The sequence below is a fragment of the Capricornis sumatraensis genome, chromosome 9, assembly GCF_032405125.1.
Source record: "Capricornis sumatraensis isolate serow.1 chromosome 9, serow.2, whole genome shotgun sequence".
In the NCBI taxonomy this organism is placed as follows: Eukaryota; Metazoa; Chordata; class Mammalia; order Artiodactyla; family Bovidae; genus Capricornis; species Capricornis sumatraensis.
Window position 1 is genome coordinate 25,545,655 of NC_091077.1, and position 16,005 is coordinate 25,561,659.

At 39.3% G+C, this 16,005-nt stretch overlaps 1 protein-coding gene across 1 annotated transcript in view; it reads left to right on the forward strand.

Annotated features, from left to right (window-relative positions):
• FBN2 (fibrillin 2) overlaps positions 1 to 16,005 on the forward strand; it is a 224,214-nt gene that overhangs the window by 107,743 nt on the left and 100,466 nt on the right. The window contains exons 9-11 of the mRNA XM_068981357.1: positions 12,365 to 12,517; positions 14,115 to 14,348; positions 15,303 to 15,440. Of these exons, the coding sequence (XP_068837458.1) occupies positions 12,365 to 12,517; positions 14,115 to 14,348; positions 15,303 to 15,440 (525 nt within the window). The remainder of the gene's footprint in view (positions 1 to 12,364; positions 12,518 to 14,114; positions 14,349 to 15,302; positions 15,441 to 16,005) is intronic.

Here is a 16,005-nt window from a genome sequence, read left to right on the forward strand (position 1 = left end):
AGAAGTTTCAGATTGATCCTGGACAGTGAGAGCCCATGAAGAACTGTGAGCAGCACAGGATCACATATCCTGTAATCAGGATATGCTGTCCCTGTGCAGCACTCTGGGTGATGATGGACGTTGATTACATGCATTTGCAAATGCTTGAAGGATAACCCCAAACTCCTAAATAGGTTTAACTAATATGACAGTAATCCAAGTCTATGCCCGACCAATAATGCTGAAGAAGCTGAAGTTGAATGGTTCTGTGAAGACCTACAAGACCTTCTAGAACTAACACCCAAAAAAGATGTCCTTTCCATTATAGGGGACTGGAATGCAAAAGAAGGAAGTCAAGAATTAATTACTTGGAGTAACGGGCAAATTTGGCCTTGGAATACAGAAGGGCAAATGCAGAGAGAGTTTTGCCAAGAGGATGCACGAGTCATAGCAAAAACCCTCTTCCAACAACACAAGAGAAGACTCTACACATGGACATCACCAGATGGTCAACACCGAAATCTGATTGATTATATTCTTTGCAGCCAAAGATAGAGAAGCTCTATACAGTCAGCAAAAACAAGACTGGGAGCTGACTGTGGCTCAGATCATGAACTCCTTATTGTCAAATTCAGACTGAAATTGAAGAAAGCAGGGAAAACCACTAGACCATTCAGGTATGACCTAAATCAAATCCCTTATGATTATACAGTGGAAGTAACAAATAGATTCAAGGGATTAGATCTAATAGACAGAGTGCCTGAAGAACTATGGACGCAGGTTCGCGACATTGTACAGGAGGCAGTGATCAAGACCATCCCCAAGAAAAAGAAATGTAAAAAGGCAAAATGGTCTGAGGAGGCCTTACAAACAGCTCTGAAAAGAAGAGAAGTAAAAGACAAAGGAGAAAAGGAAAGATACACCCATTTGAATGCAGAGTTCCAAATAGCAAGGAGAGATAAGAAAGCCTTCCTCAGTGATCAATGCAAAGAAATATATGAAAACAGTAGAATGGGAAAGACTAGAGATACCAAGGGAACTTTTCATGCAAAGATGGGACAATAAGGGACAGAAATGGTATGCACCTAATAGAAGCAGAAGATATTACGAAGAGGTGACAAGAATACACAGAAGAACTGTGCAAAAAAGATACTCACAATGCAGATAATCATGATGGTGTGATCACTCACCTAGAGCCAGACATTCTGGAATGCGAAGTCAAGTGGGCCTTAGGAAGCATCACTATGAACAAAGCTAGTGGAGGTGATGGAATTCCAGTTGAGCTATTTCAAATCCTGAAAGATGATGCTGTGAAAGTGCTGTGAAAGCAGAGACAAATTTGGAAAACTCAACAGTGACCACAGGACTGGAAAAGGTCAGTTTTCATTCCAATCCCAAAGAAAGGCAATGCCAAAGAATGCTCAAACTACTGCACAATTGCACTCATCTCACACACTAGTAAAGTAATGCTCAAAATTCTCCAAGCTAGGCTTCAACAGTACATGAACTGTGAACTTCCAGATGTTGAAGCTGGATTTAGAAAAGGCAGAGGAACCAGAGATCAAATTGCCAACATCCGCTGGGTCATCGAAAAAGCAAGAGAGTTCCAGAAAAATATCTACTTCTGCTTTATTGACTATGCCAAAGCCTTTGACTGTGTGGATCACCACAAACTGTGGAAAATTCTTCAAGGGATGGAAATACCAGACAACTTGACCTGCCTCTTGAGAAATCTGTAAGCAGGTCAGAAAGCAACAGTTAGAACTGGACATGGAACAACAGGTTCCAAATCAGGAAAGGAGTACATCAAGGCTGTATATTGTCACCCTACCTATTTAACTTCTTTGCACAATACATCATGAGAAATGCTGGACTTGATGAAGCACAAGCTGGAATCAAGATTAAGTAAGTTAGTAAGTTAAGTCGCTCAGTCGTGTCCGACTCTTCGTGACCCCATGGACTGTAGCCTACCAGGCTCCTCTGTCCATGGGATTTTCCAGGCAATAGTACTTGAAATATCAGTACTCTCAGATATGCAGATGGCGCCTCCCTTATGGCAGAAAGCGAAGAAGAACTAAAGAGCCTCTTGATGAAAGTGAACGAGGAGAGTGCAAAAGTTGGCTTAAAGCTCAACATTCAGAAAACTAAGATCATGGCATCTGGTCCCATCACTTCATGGCCTCTGGTCCCATCACTTCATGAGAAATAGACAGAGAAACAGTGCAAACATTGAGAACTTTATTTTTTTCTGGCTCCAAAATCATTGCAGATGGTGACTGCAGTCATGAAATTAAAAGATGCTTGCTCTTTGGAAGAAGAGCTATGACCAACTTAGACAGCTTATTAAAAAGCAGAGACATTACTTTGCCAACAAAGGTCCATCTAGTCAAGGCTTTGGTTTTTCCAGTAGTCTTGTATGGATGTGAGAGTTGGACTCTATAAAGAAAGCTGAGTGCTGAAGAATAAATGCTTTTGAACTGTGGTGTTGGAGAAGACTCTTGAGATTCCTCTGGACATCAAGGAGATCCAACCAGTCCATCCTAAAGGAAATCAGTCCTGAATATTCACTGGAAAGACTGATGTTAAAGCTGAAACTCCAATACTTTGGCTACTTTATGCAAAGAACTGACTCATTTGAAAAGACCCTGATGCTGGGAAAGATTGAAGGTGGGAGGAGAAGGGGTTGACAGAGAATAAGATGGTTGGAAAGCATCACTGACTTAATGGACATGTGTTTAAGTAAACTCTGGGAGTTGGTGATGGACAGGGAGGCCTGGTGTGCTGCAGTCCATGGGGTCGCAAAGAGTCTGACACGACTGAGCGATGGAAATGAACTGAAAAGGCGTAGAGGAGACAGGGATGAAACCATACACTATATAGTATCTTAGTTTTAATCAGAAAAATCATACAAAAATGACTGGTGAGTCAGGGGGCGTAGTTTTAATTAAGAAAGAATGTCCTTGAAAGAGAAAGTTAGGTAATGAGGAAGAAAAATTCCACTGCTTTCACGGAAGAAGTAGACCAAGGAGCCACAGTGGTTCTTTCTCATTCATTCTTCCTAGTTCTAGTTAGTCATGTATGATGGAGACACGAGTGCAACCTGCAGGTACTTTGGAAATACCAAGAATCTGCAGAATTAGTCAAATGGAACTCAGGTTGATGCCAGACCCTCAGAGAAGCAAGTGCAGGCCTGCAGAATCAGGGGATGAAGTCTGAGGCCATGATTTTTATCTGTTGAACACACGCTATCACTAGTCTTCTGACTTGAGCTCACCTCATCGTGGCTTTCTGGTTGATCCCTGCATTTTTAATGAGCAAAGCCCATTCAACAGGAGATGTATTTTTTCAAGGTACAACCTTCCCCATCTTTTACCAAGTTTTCATCACACTGTATAATTAACTGTTAGTTCTTTTAAATCAAGTTTAGACTAAATGTCAAGCCGTGAAACAAACTCTGATAAGAGTACCATTATTTTGTTTCAAGGTAGATTTATATTTTAATCAGAGAAGATGGATTACTTCCTCTTTCTCAGTGTGGCTTTAAATAAGGCTTGATGTAAACCTTCTTCTGGGAGTACAGCGAGTGTGATAGGAGATTATTAGAGGAATAGACATGTTTTCATTACTTACGACATATCAGTTCTGCAGTTAAACACACACATTACTTATGACACATCAGTTCTGCAGTTAAACACATACCAAGCACGAGAATAATTTGTTCTAATCGTATTATAAACAGACTTCATCTTTCTTTGCCCCTAATAATTCCATATTTCAAGGGATGGCATGTCTTGACAACTCTTAGTTGTATGGGATGTTCCTTTTTATTCTTCCATATGGCACATTTTCAACACAGTACTTTCTAAGGACCATGCAGTTCAGAGATACAAACGAAATAACCCAGCTCTCAGGCACTGTTTTCCTTTTGTAATGTATTTTTGGAGAGATCTTAACTATGAGATATCACACTACACTGTGTCTGTATCTCATTTTCATGTTTTTGATGCAAAGGATTGAAAGGAGATTGTTTACATCTCCGATGTTCTTGCTGTTGTTCAGTTGTTAAGTCATGTCCAGCTTTGTGACCCCATGAACTGCAGCATGCAAGGCTTCCCTGTCCTTCACCATCTCAAACTCTCACCCATTGAGTCAGTGATGCCGTCCAATCATCTCATTCTCTATCGCCCCCCTTCTCCTCTTGCCCTCAGTCTTTCCCAGCATCAGGGTCTTTTCCAGCGAGTCAGTTCTTCACATCACGTGGCCAAAGTGTTGAGCTTCAAATTCAGCATCATCCTTCCAATGACTGTTAGGGTTGATTTCCTTTAGGGTTGACTGGTTTGATCTCCTTAAAGAGACTAATTGTAGAATTTATGAAAATGTTATGATTTACTTGCCAGTCCTCTCTTTCTGTCCCTCAGTCCTTTCAACAGTGACATGGTTTCTTCCAGCATATCTTATAGGACTGGTGAAAGGTTTTCAAACTATAGGAGTTAATTATAGTTAACTAATTATGGTTAATTATAGTAGTTAATTATGTTTACTGGATTTGAAGACCTCCTGTTTAACATCAAAAATGTTTTCAGATCCACACATTATGATAACCCAATATCTTTGAGAAAAATACATAATGAAACAAAATGCTGGGTATCTAGTAATAATTTTAAATGAATTTGTATTTTACTAGTCAAAATGCAATATCCATTAGTGGGAATATTAGTAGTGCCTGTATATTACGAGGCATTTTTATTTGCATTGCAGTGTTCAGTGTAAATACACATTTGTGGAGCTCTCAAAATATCATTGAAGACTTCCAAATTTTGAGACTAGAACAGATTCCTGTTCAGCTTCTACTCATTTTTTTTTTTTAACATATTACATTATTTCCAGTGTGTTGGTGTATTTGACACATGAGTGGTTTAGAAGTGTCAGGGGTTCCCCTGATTTGAAAATCTTCTATGTGGGCTTGAGTTTTGTATTTTCTCGTTGGATAGCTATATCCGTTAGATCAAACTTGTTAACTGTTCTGTTCAAATTTTTCCTAGAACTACTAGATTTTATCTACTGTCTCTATCAGTTACTTACAGAGTTGTATAAATGTTCCACCTTAGTAGTAGATTTCTCAGTTTCTCCATGTGGCCTTTTAAGTTTTTGCTTTAATGTTTTGATGCTATGTTATAGCATAATGACTGTCTAAAAGTATTGATTCATAGTGAATTAAACCTTTTTTGATATGTATTGACTCTCTAAAGTTTTCTTTCTTTTCCTCTTGATACGTTTCTAAGTATTTTCTTTTGATATGTTTTATCTAATGTCTTTTTGCATTGCATTTTGTGAATTGGAGAGGAAGATTTAAATATATGCTATTTGGATATTTTTTCTCTCAACCTTTCTGCTTCCTTTTGTTTTAAATATGTTTCTTTAAACAGCCTAACTCTAAATTTGGGGGGGACATGGTCTCAAAATCTTTATCTTTTAAATTGATATGTAAATTCATTAGTGTTTATTACAGTAACTGATGCATTGGTTTTATTTCTATTATTATTATTTTTTTGCTTCTCGTTTATTGTGCTTTCCCTGTGCCTTCTCTTTTTTGTTATTTTCTGTTTCTCACTTTCTTTTTTTAGATTTATTTTGGCTTTTGTCCTTTCATTCCCTCTTTCCATTCTTCCGCAGCTCATTCTTTTTCATCTATTGTTTAGAAATATGTACTTTATTTCTCTGGTTTTGGTAATTATCCTGGCTTTTTGAGGATACATATATAATAACTTAAAGCCTAAAATTGTCTGTATTTTTACCCACATATAAACAGTAAAAGAATATTAGAATGGTTACACTTTGATCTCCCCCTTCCAAGGTAAAAAAGTCCAACCAATTTCCACTCCCCATTTGCAACAGATTAATCATTATTATTATTATTGTTTGATATTTTATTACTTGTGTATGTATCTTAACAGTGTTTTCCCTCTTTATTTATTCATATATTTCAAACCTGCCACTGAAATTGTTTTCCCTTTTACCTAAAACACCTCTTCTAAAATTTACTTTGGCAAGAAACTTTTTGTAGAAAATTCAGTTTATGTTTCGTGAAAATGGCCTTAATTTATTTCCCTCTGGAAGATGGTTTCTTGGGGTACAGAATTTTAGGTTGACAGTTATTTTTATCACAGCATACAGAAGATAATATTCTGCTGTGTTCTAGCATCCACTGTAATCTATATATTTTTTCTAGCTATTTTTAAGACCTTCACATTTTCTTTGTTGTTCTGCAGTTTCAGAGTGATGTGGTGTGAACTCTGGATTTCTTTTTAGTTTTCCCACTTTGGATTTTGGAGAAGGCAATGGCACCCCACTCCAGTACTCTTGCCTGGAAAATCCCATGGTGGAGGAGCCTGGTAGGCTGCAGTCCATGGGGTCGCAAAGAGTTGGACACAACTGAGTGATTTCACTTTCACTTTTCACTTTCCTGCCTTGGAGAAGGAAATGGCAACCCACTCCAGTGTTCTTGCCTGGAGAATCCCAGGGACGGGGGAGCCTGGTGGGCTGCCGTCTATGGGATCGCACAGAGTCAGACATGACTGAAGTGACTTAGCAGCAGCACTTTGGATTTATTGGACTACCTAGATCTGAACTTATCTTGCAACATCATTAGAAAATTGTAAACTAATACCTGTTCACTATGGCCTCTCCACCTACCGTCTGCTTTTGAGACTTTCTAATACTCTTATTAGTCTTATTAGATGTAAATTACCTTTTCACACTCACCCCCATAGTTCTTAACCTCTTTCTAAGATTTTCTATCTCTTTGACTCTGAACTACACTACCATGATATATTCAGCTATTTTTTCCAGCTCAGGAATTCTCTCTTCATCTGTGTGTAGTTAGTTAGTTAGTTACTTCAGTTGCTCAGTCGTGTCCAACTCTGCGACCCCATGGACCACAGCACACCAGGCTTCCCTGTCCATCACTAACTCCTGGAGTTTACTCAAACTCATGTCCATTAACTGTACTATGTGCAGTACACTGCTTAATATAGTCACTAAGTGTTTTATTTCAGTTATGATTGTTTTATTTATAGACATTTCATTCAGTGTTTTTAAGTCTGTTCTTTCATTGTTTGTGGACTTGTTTTCTCTGTTCATATTTTTAGTTTTTTAATTGCTTAAATGGATCAAAGGTTATTTAGTTATTAATATATAATGAAATATCATTCAGTTCAGTTCAGTCACTCAGTCATGTCCGGCTCTTTGTGACCCCGTGAATTGCAGCACACCAGGACTCCCTGTCCATCACCAACTCCCAGAGTTCACTCAGACTCACGCCCATCGAATCAGTGATGCCATTCAGCCATCTCATCCTCTGTCGTCCCCTTCTCCTCCTGCCCCCAATCCCTCCCAGCGTCAGAGTCTTTTCCAGTGAGTCAACTCTTCGCATGAGGTGGCCAAAGTACTGGAGTTTCAGCTTTAGCATCATTCCTTCCAAAGAAATCCCAGGATTGATCTCCTTCAGAATAGACTGGTTGGATCTCCTTGCAGTCCAAGGGACTCTCAAGAGTCTTCTCCAACACCATAGTTCAAAAGCATCAATTCTTTGGCGCTCAGCCTTCTTCACAGTCCAACTCTCACATCCATACATGACCACTGGAAAAATCATAGCCTTGACTAGAAGGACCTTAGTCGGCAAAGTAATGTCTCTGCTTTTGAATATACTATCTAGGGTGCTCATAACTTTTCTTCCAAGATGTAAACGTCTTTAAATTTCATGGCTGCAGTCACCATCAGCAGTGATTTTGGAGCCCCACAAAATGAAGTCTGACACTGTTTCCACTGTTTCCCCATCTATTTGCCATGAAGTGATGGGACCAGATACCATGATCTTCGTTTTCTGAATGTTGAGCTTTAAGCCAACTTTTTCACTCTCCACTTTCACTTTCATCAAGAGGCTTTTTAGTTCCTCTTCACTTTCTGCCATAAGGGTGGTGTCATCTGCATATCTGAGGTGATTGATATTTCTCCCGGCAATCTTGATTCCAGCTTGTGTTTCTTCCAGTCCAGCGTTTCTCATGATGTACTCTGCATAGAAGTTAAATAAGCAGGGTGACAATATACAGCCTTGACATACTCCTTTTCCTATTTGGAACCAGTCTGTTGTTCCATGTCCAGTTCTAACTGTTGCTTCCTGACCTGCATACAGATTTCTCAAGAGGCAGGTCAGGTGGTCTGCTATTCCCATCTCTTTAAGAATTTTCCACAGTTTATTGTGATCCACACAGTTAAAGGCTTTGGCATAGTCAAGAAAGCAGAAATAGATGTTTTTCTGGAACTCTCTTGCTTTTTCCATGATCCAGCAGATGTTGGCAATTTGATCTCTGGTTCCTCTGCCTTTTCTAAAACCAGCTTCAACATCAGGAAGGTCACAGTTCACATATTGCTGAAGCCTGGCTTGGAGAATTTTGAGCATTACTTTAGTAGCATGTGAGATGAGTGCACTTGTGTGGTAGTTTGAGCATTCTTTGGCATTGCCTTTCTTTGGAATTGGAATGAAAACTGACCTTTTCCAGTCCTGTGGCCACTGCTGAGTTTTAAATTTGCTGGCATATTGAGTTCAGCACTTTCACAGCATCATCTTTCAGGATTTGAAAGAGCTCAACTGGAATTCCATCACCTCCACTAGCTTTGTTCATAGTGATGCTTTCTAAGGCCCACTTGACTTCACATTCTAGGATGTCTGGCTCTAGATTAGAGATTACAGCATCATGATTATCTGGGTCATGAAGATCTTTTTTGTACAGTTCTGTGTATTCTTGCCACCTCTTCTTATCTTCTGCTTCTGTTAGGTCCATACCATTTCTGTCCTTTATTGTGCCCCCCTTTGCATGAAATGTTCCCTTGGTATCTCTAATTTTCTTGAAGAGATCTCTAGTCTTTCCCATTGTGTTCTTTTCGTCTATTTCTTTGCATTGATTGATCACTGAAGAAGGCTTTCTTATCTCTTCTTGCTATTCTCTGGAACTCTGCATTCAGACGCTTACATCTTTCCTCCAGTTGATCTGACCATTCCAGTATCTGTTATTTATTCAGCTAACCTTTGTTCATTGAGCCTTGTTTCCCTGTGTGTTATTGATTTACTTACTTCTTCAGTTACTTTTCTGTTAGCTACTCCTTTTTTCCTGAAACTTTATATGTGGAAATTCTTTGAGACCTATGTCAGTATTAAGTCCTTAGTTGTGTTGGTTTTTGTGAGGTACTTTGAATATCCCTACCTGGAGACCTCTTTATGCAATACTCCTCCTTTGAAAATTTCAGAACACAAACCTAATATTTTGACAACAAAGTCGTCTATGTGAGAAAGAGCTTGTGGTTTCACATTCTTAGGAAGAGTCTTTTTTTTTTTTTTCCTCCATCCAGCATGAAGGTAGAAACAGGCAAGTCTCTTAGCTGCTTTTCTCTGCATTAGCCATATAACAAGGATATAGCTGCTTGGGACCCCTACTTTATGAGGGAGTGTCCTGCTTCATTTTGTATTAGAGAGATGAATCTGGGCTTTTATCTCTTAGGTTCTGGCCCCTGTAAAACTATCAAGAGTTGAAAACCAGACTCTCCAGAGTTTATAGAAGCCAAAAAGCTGAAACCTAGGTGTGCACTTAACCTCCAAAGATTCTTGGTTTCACTTCAAGACGCAGTTTTTCCCCTTTTTCATGTCAGTGAAATGATTTTTTAAAGTAGTTTTTCATATTTTATCAAGAATGTTTCCATTGGGAGGGATACTCAGGGTATCTAATACATTGTTCTACTGGAAACAGAGCATGTATTGTTTTGTTTAATCCTTCCATTAACCCTATTTCATGAATACGAAGTAGGTAGATAGATATGGTTACAGAATAAAACAATTAAGAATTTTTTGCTGTAAACCTAGGTATCCTGACTCAAGGCCATGACTCTCTTCTTTTTCTTTCCAAATCTTATGGTTCAACCTCCTCCTCAGAGATCCTTGAAGAGACAAGTACGTTCAGCATACTGTGTAGCACTGAATGTATTTTGTGACGGTGGTTACTGTGAAGAGTTTAGAAGTTCCCTATCTTAATTCTCATCCTGTTCGTGAGGAGTAAATCAAGTAAATTTAAGAATATAATACTTTAGGTTTCTGAAATGAATATTCTAAAAACGATTTTCCTGGATCATTCTTGGGAGTCGAAATCTACCTGTGAAATTATTCCCAATGACAGACAGCCTGTCCACACCCAACTGGTGCCCAGCAATCCCACTGCTGGGCATACACACCAAGGAAACCAGAATTGAAAGAGACACGTGTACCCCAATGTTCATCACAGCACTGTTTATCATAGCCAGGACATGGAAGCAACCTAGATGTCCATTGGCAGATGAATGGATAAGAAAGCTGTGGTATGTATACACAATGCAATATTACTCAGCTATTAAAAAGAATACATTTGAATCAGTTCTAATGAGGTGGATGAGACTGAAGCCTATTATATACAGTGAAGTAAGTCAGAAAGAAAAATACCAATACAGGATACTAACGCATACATATGAAATTTAGAAAGATGGTAATGATGACCCTATATGTGAGACAGCAAAAGAGACACAGATGTATAGAACAGTCTTTTGGACTCTGGGGGAGAAGGCGAGGGTGGGATGACTTGAGAGAATAGCATTGAAACATGTATATTATCATATGTGAAATAGATCACCAGTCCAGGTTCGATGCATGAGACAGGGTGCTCAGGGCTGGTGCACTGGGACAACCCTGAGGGATGGGATGGGGAGGAGGTGGGAGGGGGGTTCAGGATGGGGAACAGATGTACACCCATGGCTGATTCATGTCAATATATGGCAAAAACCACTACCATATTGTAAAGTAATTAGCCTCCAATTAAAATAAATAGGACTGCAAGGAGATCCAACCAGTCCATTCTGAAGGAGATCAGCCTTGGGATTTCTTTGAAAGGAATGATGCTAAAGCTGAAACTCCAATACTTTGGCCGCCTCATGCAAAGAGTTGATTCATTGGAAAAGACTCTGATGCTGGGAGGGATTGGGGGCATGAGGAGAAGGGGACGACAGAGGATGAGATGGCTGGATGGCATCACTGACTCGATGGACATGAGTCTGAGTGAACTCCAGGAGTTGGTGATGGACAGGGAGGCCTGGCGTGCCGCAATTCATGGGGTCGCAAAGAGTCGGACACGACTGAGCGACTGAACTGAACTAAACTGAAAATAAATAATTTTTTTAAAAAATCGTGACGTTTTTAAAGTGTCTGCAGTGCCTTTAAGTAAGCCTGCATGAGTTGAATTATGTACTTTCTCTTGGACATACTGGGTTTCTTTTGGGGACTGATAGGGATTCTGATTCTTACATGGAATAATACCTAACTAAAGCCAATTTTTTTTTAATTTAACAATAGCATGGAAGCAACCTGAGGTAAGCTTTGGACCATTCAAGGAAATAATATATTTATTTTAAAACTCAGTATCTGGTGTAAAAATATGAGGCCTTCCCTATTAATGGCATTATTTATAGTTAATAGTTTCAACTGCATCAGTGACATGTAGCTCCTGATGGTTGTGGTATGTGTTTCTTCTTGTGGTCACGGACAGAACTTCTTGGAAGCATCCTGTTAAAAGTTAAATAATATGTAGTGAAACTGGACTGGCTCTTTTTGGCACGCCAAATAAAATCAGAAAGTACTTCCCTCGTGGTTTTTGGGGCTATACGTGCCCTTGCCCTCTGTACGCCTCTGAGCTCAGAATCTTCCACCTCCCTCCTGCCTTCTCTTGTCCAGTCACACTGACTCCTCGTTTTTCACGCACGTGAAACACATCTTCTTCTTTCTCTGTGAACTTCTCTTCTTTCAGGTTACTTGTGTGGCTCATGCTCTCCCCTTATTAAAGTCTGCTCAGATGTCACTGCCTCAAAGAAGCTGTTCTGATCAGTCTTTCTAAAATAGCACCTGCGACAGTTTTGTATTGCTGTGTAATAAATAACCATAAAATTTCTGTAGTGAACAACAGTATACATCTGCAGGTCTGCTGGGTGACTGATTGACGGGTCCAGGCTGAGATGGGTTTGTCGCTTTCCCTCATTTGAGCTCTGCGTCTGTCTGGGTGTGGCTTCTTCCTGCGTGTGGGCTCATAGCTGCTTCATGGCTCTCTTTTTTGTATACCTGGGGTATGGCGTGGCCCAGGTGCTCAGTGAGTAAATAGACAAAAGCATGAATAAATGTGATAGAAATGGAAAGAATGAGCTGTAATCGAAATTAAGTAAAATAATCCCCTTAACTTAGCATCTCCTAACGTGTACAATAAATGATGTGAGGACTCAGGGTAATTCTGTCGTGTCTTCTATTTTCTTTTCCCGGGTTTAGATCAGAGAACAGGCACATGTTTCTCGGGCCTGGTGAACGGCCGCTGTGCACAGGAGCTTCCGGGCAGGATGACCAGAATGCAGTGCTGCTGTGAGCCCGGCCGCTGCTGGGGCATCGGAACCATTCCCGAAGCCTGTCCCGTCAGAGGCTCTGGTGAGCTGTTGGCTGCTCATGTGCTCAGGACACTCCATGGCAGGAAAATTAGTGACCAGAATGTGCTTTCGTGTTTTCCTTAAAGACAGATCATCTTTGCCTTCCTTTTAGTGTCTTCAGGACTTGGGTGACTTTTGTGGGGGTTAGGGTGATGTTGATTATTGGGATCAGTCTTCATTCTATTCTTTTTGTTAATATTAGAAAAAGCCTAACCACCGATCATGTATTAACTTTAAGCAAGAATTTTAATAATTATTTTGAATGTCGGTATGTAAGTTCAGTTTTAGAACCTAATCTTCCATTTGAAGCTGGAGTAACAAAGTTTGGCCTTCATTTATTTTATTTTAGGCATACCCTCAGCTTATTGTTTGGAGAAGAAAATGGCAACCCACTCCAGTGTTCTTGCCTGGAGAATCCCGGGGATGGGGGAGCCTGGTGGGCTGCCATCTATGGGGTCACACAGAGTCACACACGACTAAAGCGACTTAGCAGCAGCAGCAGCTTATTGTGCTCCAGTCCTTAAGAGATATTTCCTACCTTTTCTAATGACCTTGAAAATTCAGAATACACTGACTTTTGTCTTCAGAATTCACTGTCATTCATTTTGCTATACTAACTGCCGTGTAGCTGAGGCTATACCAGAAAATTACTCTAAGATGAATGAGAAGTAGTTCCTCTTGTTAATATAACATGCATAGTAAAGTGTGGTGTTCATCACATGAAAGTATATTGATACTATGTTATTACATTGCCTCCATGTTATAAAGATGAAAAATAATTCAGCTTTTTGAAATATGCTTATAAACATACACATCTGTATGTTCTGTTATGGAGGAAAAAAAATAAGGGCCTTTCTTTCTAAATTTCTAATCCTTGTAATTCCAAAATTGAGTAGTAAAATTTTTTAAAACCAAAGATAATGCATAGTGTATAATTTTGAAAACTCATCACCCTAGTCATATTAATACTCAAACAATTACTTGAGTTAAACAGTTTTCATTTCTTCTTATATGGTGCCCTAATTCTGAGAACACTTAAGAAAATAAGGCAATTATACGTTTTTCCCTCAACTTTGATACTTGGACAAACAATTAGCAGATTTAAAAGCTTATTAAATGCTGTATTCTGTTAAGAGTCCACATTAGAAAAAAAATTATTCTAAATTATATTAATCCCTTAAAAAAAGAAAAGAGGGAAAATGTGTAGGTGTGATACTGATGGAGATTTAAGTAAAACCAAATATAGAATGAATTGCTTAAAGGTTTAATATCCATCCATTCAAGTGAATTTCTTGCAAATGCAAGTTATATCTGGAATTTTATGAGTTGCACTTAGAGACATAAAATCAAAGTGTACGTATAGACAATTCTTTGGGTATGCAACTCAGTTAAAATATGGCTTGCAGATTTCCGTTTTTTCCTGAAGCACCCGTATTTTTCCTGCTACTGCTAGCATTGAAAACATTTATCAAGCTAATAACTGACGTATTCATATCATGAAGCATAGATAACCTAAAATGATTATTATAACACACAAATTAGCTTTATTATGCAGAAATATATCCATTTGTATTTAACTGAACTTTCTTCTCTTTTAGAGGAATATCGCAGACTTTGCTTGGATGGACTTCCAATAGGAGGGATTCCAGGGAGTGCTGGTTCCAGACCTGGAGGCGCTGGGGGGAATGGCTTTGCCCCAAGTGGCAATGGCAATGGCTATGGCCCCGGAGGAGCAGGCTTCATCCCCATTCCTGGAGGCAACGGCTTTTCTCCTGGCGTTGGGGGAGCTGGTGTAGGGGCCGGGGGGCAGGGGCCCATCATCACTGGACTAAGTGAGTGTTCACTTTGTGTGTAGACTCTTTAGTTTTCCCCTTTAAAAGATATTATAATATCTAATCCTTTTCCCCAAAAGGTGTGTGTGTGTGTGTGTGTGTGTGTGTGTGTGTGTGCAGAAACCTACTTCGAGGTCTAAAGCATAATACAGTAAAACAGTCTTAGTAAAGTGTTATTTTTATGTTCCATAAACTTTCTAAGTTGGAGAAAAGACTGAGTGACCCAGGTTCTCTTTGAAAATAGAGGTGAGAGTGGGGTAATATTCCAAGACCAGATGATGCCATTAAAGAGCATTCTTTTTGGTTCCAGTGTATTTCATTTGGCTGCTTGTAGCTGTCTCAATCATACACTCCTTGAATTATTTTCCAGAACCATTTCTCAACTGAGATAAATTGAATATGTCTTGCTTGTGCCTAAACAAATATTATAATGAAATATCTTTTCTTTTCCTCGCCCTCTTTTGTTGAATAACTTAAGAAATTGAGAACTGTGGGCTTCTGGCCAGAATTGGCATTGGCGTGCTTGACATTTAAGTTCATTTTTTTTGAAAATAACTGCTCTTGCTAATAATATTTAATGATGTCTTACAGTGTTATGTTTGTTCTTTTTGGCATATTGCCTGTTTACGATATATCTGGATATTCAGCATGGTTACCAAAAAAAAAAAAGTGGGAAGCATTCAAATGCACAGTAGAACATTCCTGACATTTTAAAAAGACGACATTATGGGCAAAATTTCCAGATATATAACTTAACAAACGCAAGTTATAACCATGTGTCTCAAGAATAGTTTTTAAATTCCAACATTAAAGTTTTAATAAAATACAGAATAATGTGGGCTTTTGATATGTACCCCTAAATAATGTACTTAAATATCCTTTTAAAAATCGACTTGAAAGAAAGTAATGCGTGTTGGAGTGATGGAATGTCATTTGTGCTCTGATTTTTCATAGCTATTCTGAACCAGACAATAGATATCTGTAAGCACCACGCTAACCTCTGTTTAAATGGACGCTGCATACCTACTGTCTCTAGTTACCGATGTGAATGCAACATGGGTTATAAGCAGGATGCAAATGGGGATTGCATAGGTAAGCTCATGAGTCTTTCATTCTCAGTTTTTTAAATAGCTTTTAGACTACAGGAACAAGTAGGGCTGAATAGGATTTTGAAGTAGAGCTGATTGCCAAGCTGTCTTTCTTCTGCGCTTATGCTTCCATGTGCTTCCTTACCCTACTGCTGAGCTGGACTGTTTCAGGAATCCCCTGCCTGGGACTTCCCAGGCTGTCCAGTGGTTAAGACTGCACGCTTCCACTGCACGGGGTGCAGGTTCTATCCCTTGGTCCAAGATCCTACATACTGCGTGACATGGCCAGAAAGAAAAAGAAGAGTCCCCTGTCCTTTCTGGTTCTAAATGTTAGGATTTCTGTCTCTGCCTCTCCCTTTTCTTCCTTCGTCACTGAGTAACACTGGATATATGGTGGCATCATTAACATGAGCTGTAAGGCAGAGGTTGGGAGGAAGTGGTTGATGAATCTCTTAGGGGGCATGTTGAATTTTAGGTGTCTTGGGTATTGACCTGTAGAGGTGTAAAGCTAAGAGGAGTGTTGACTTGAGTTAAAAATTTAGGAGTCAGCAACATATAGGTGATTATTG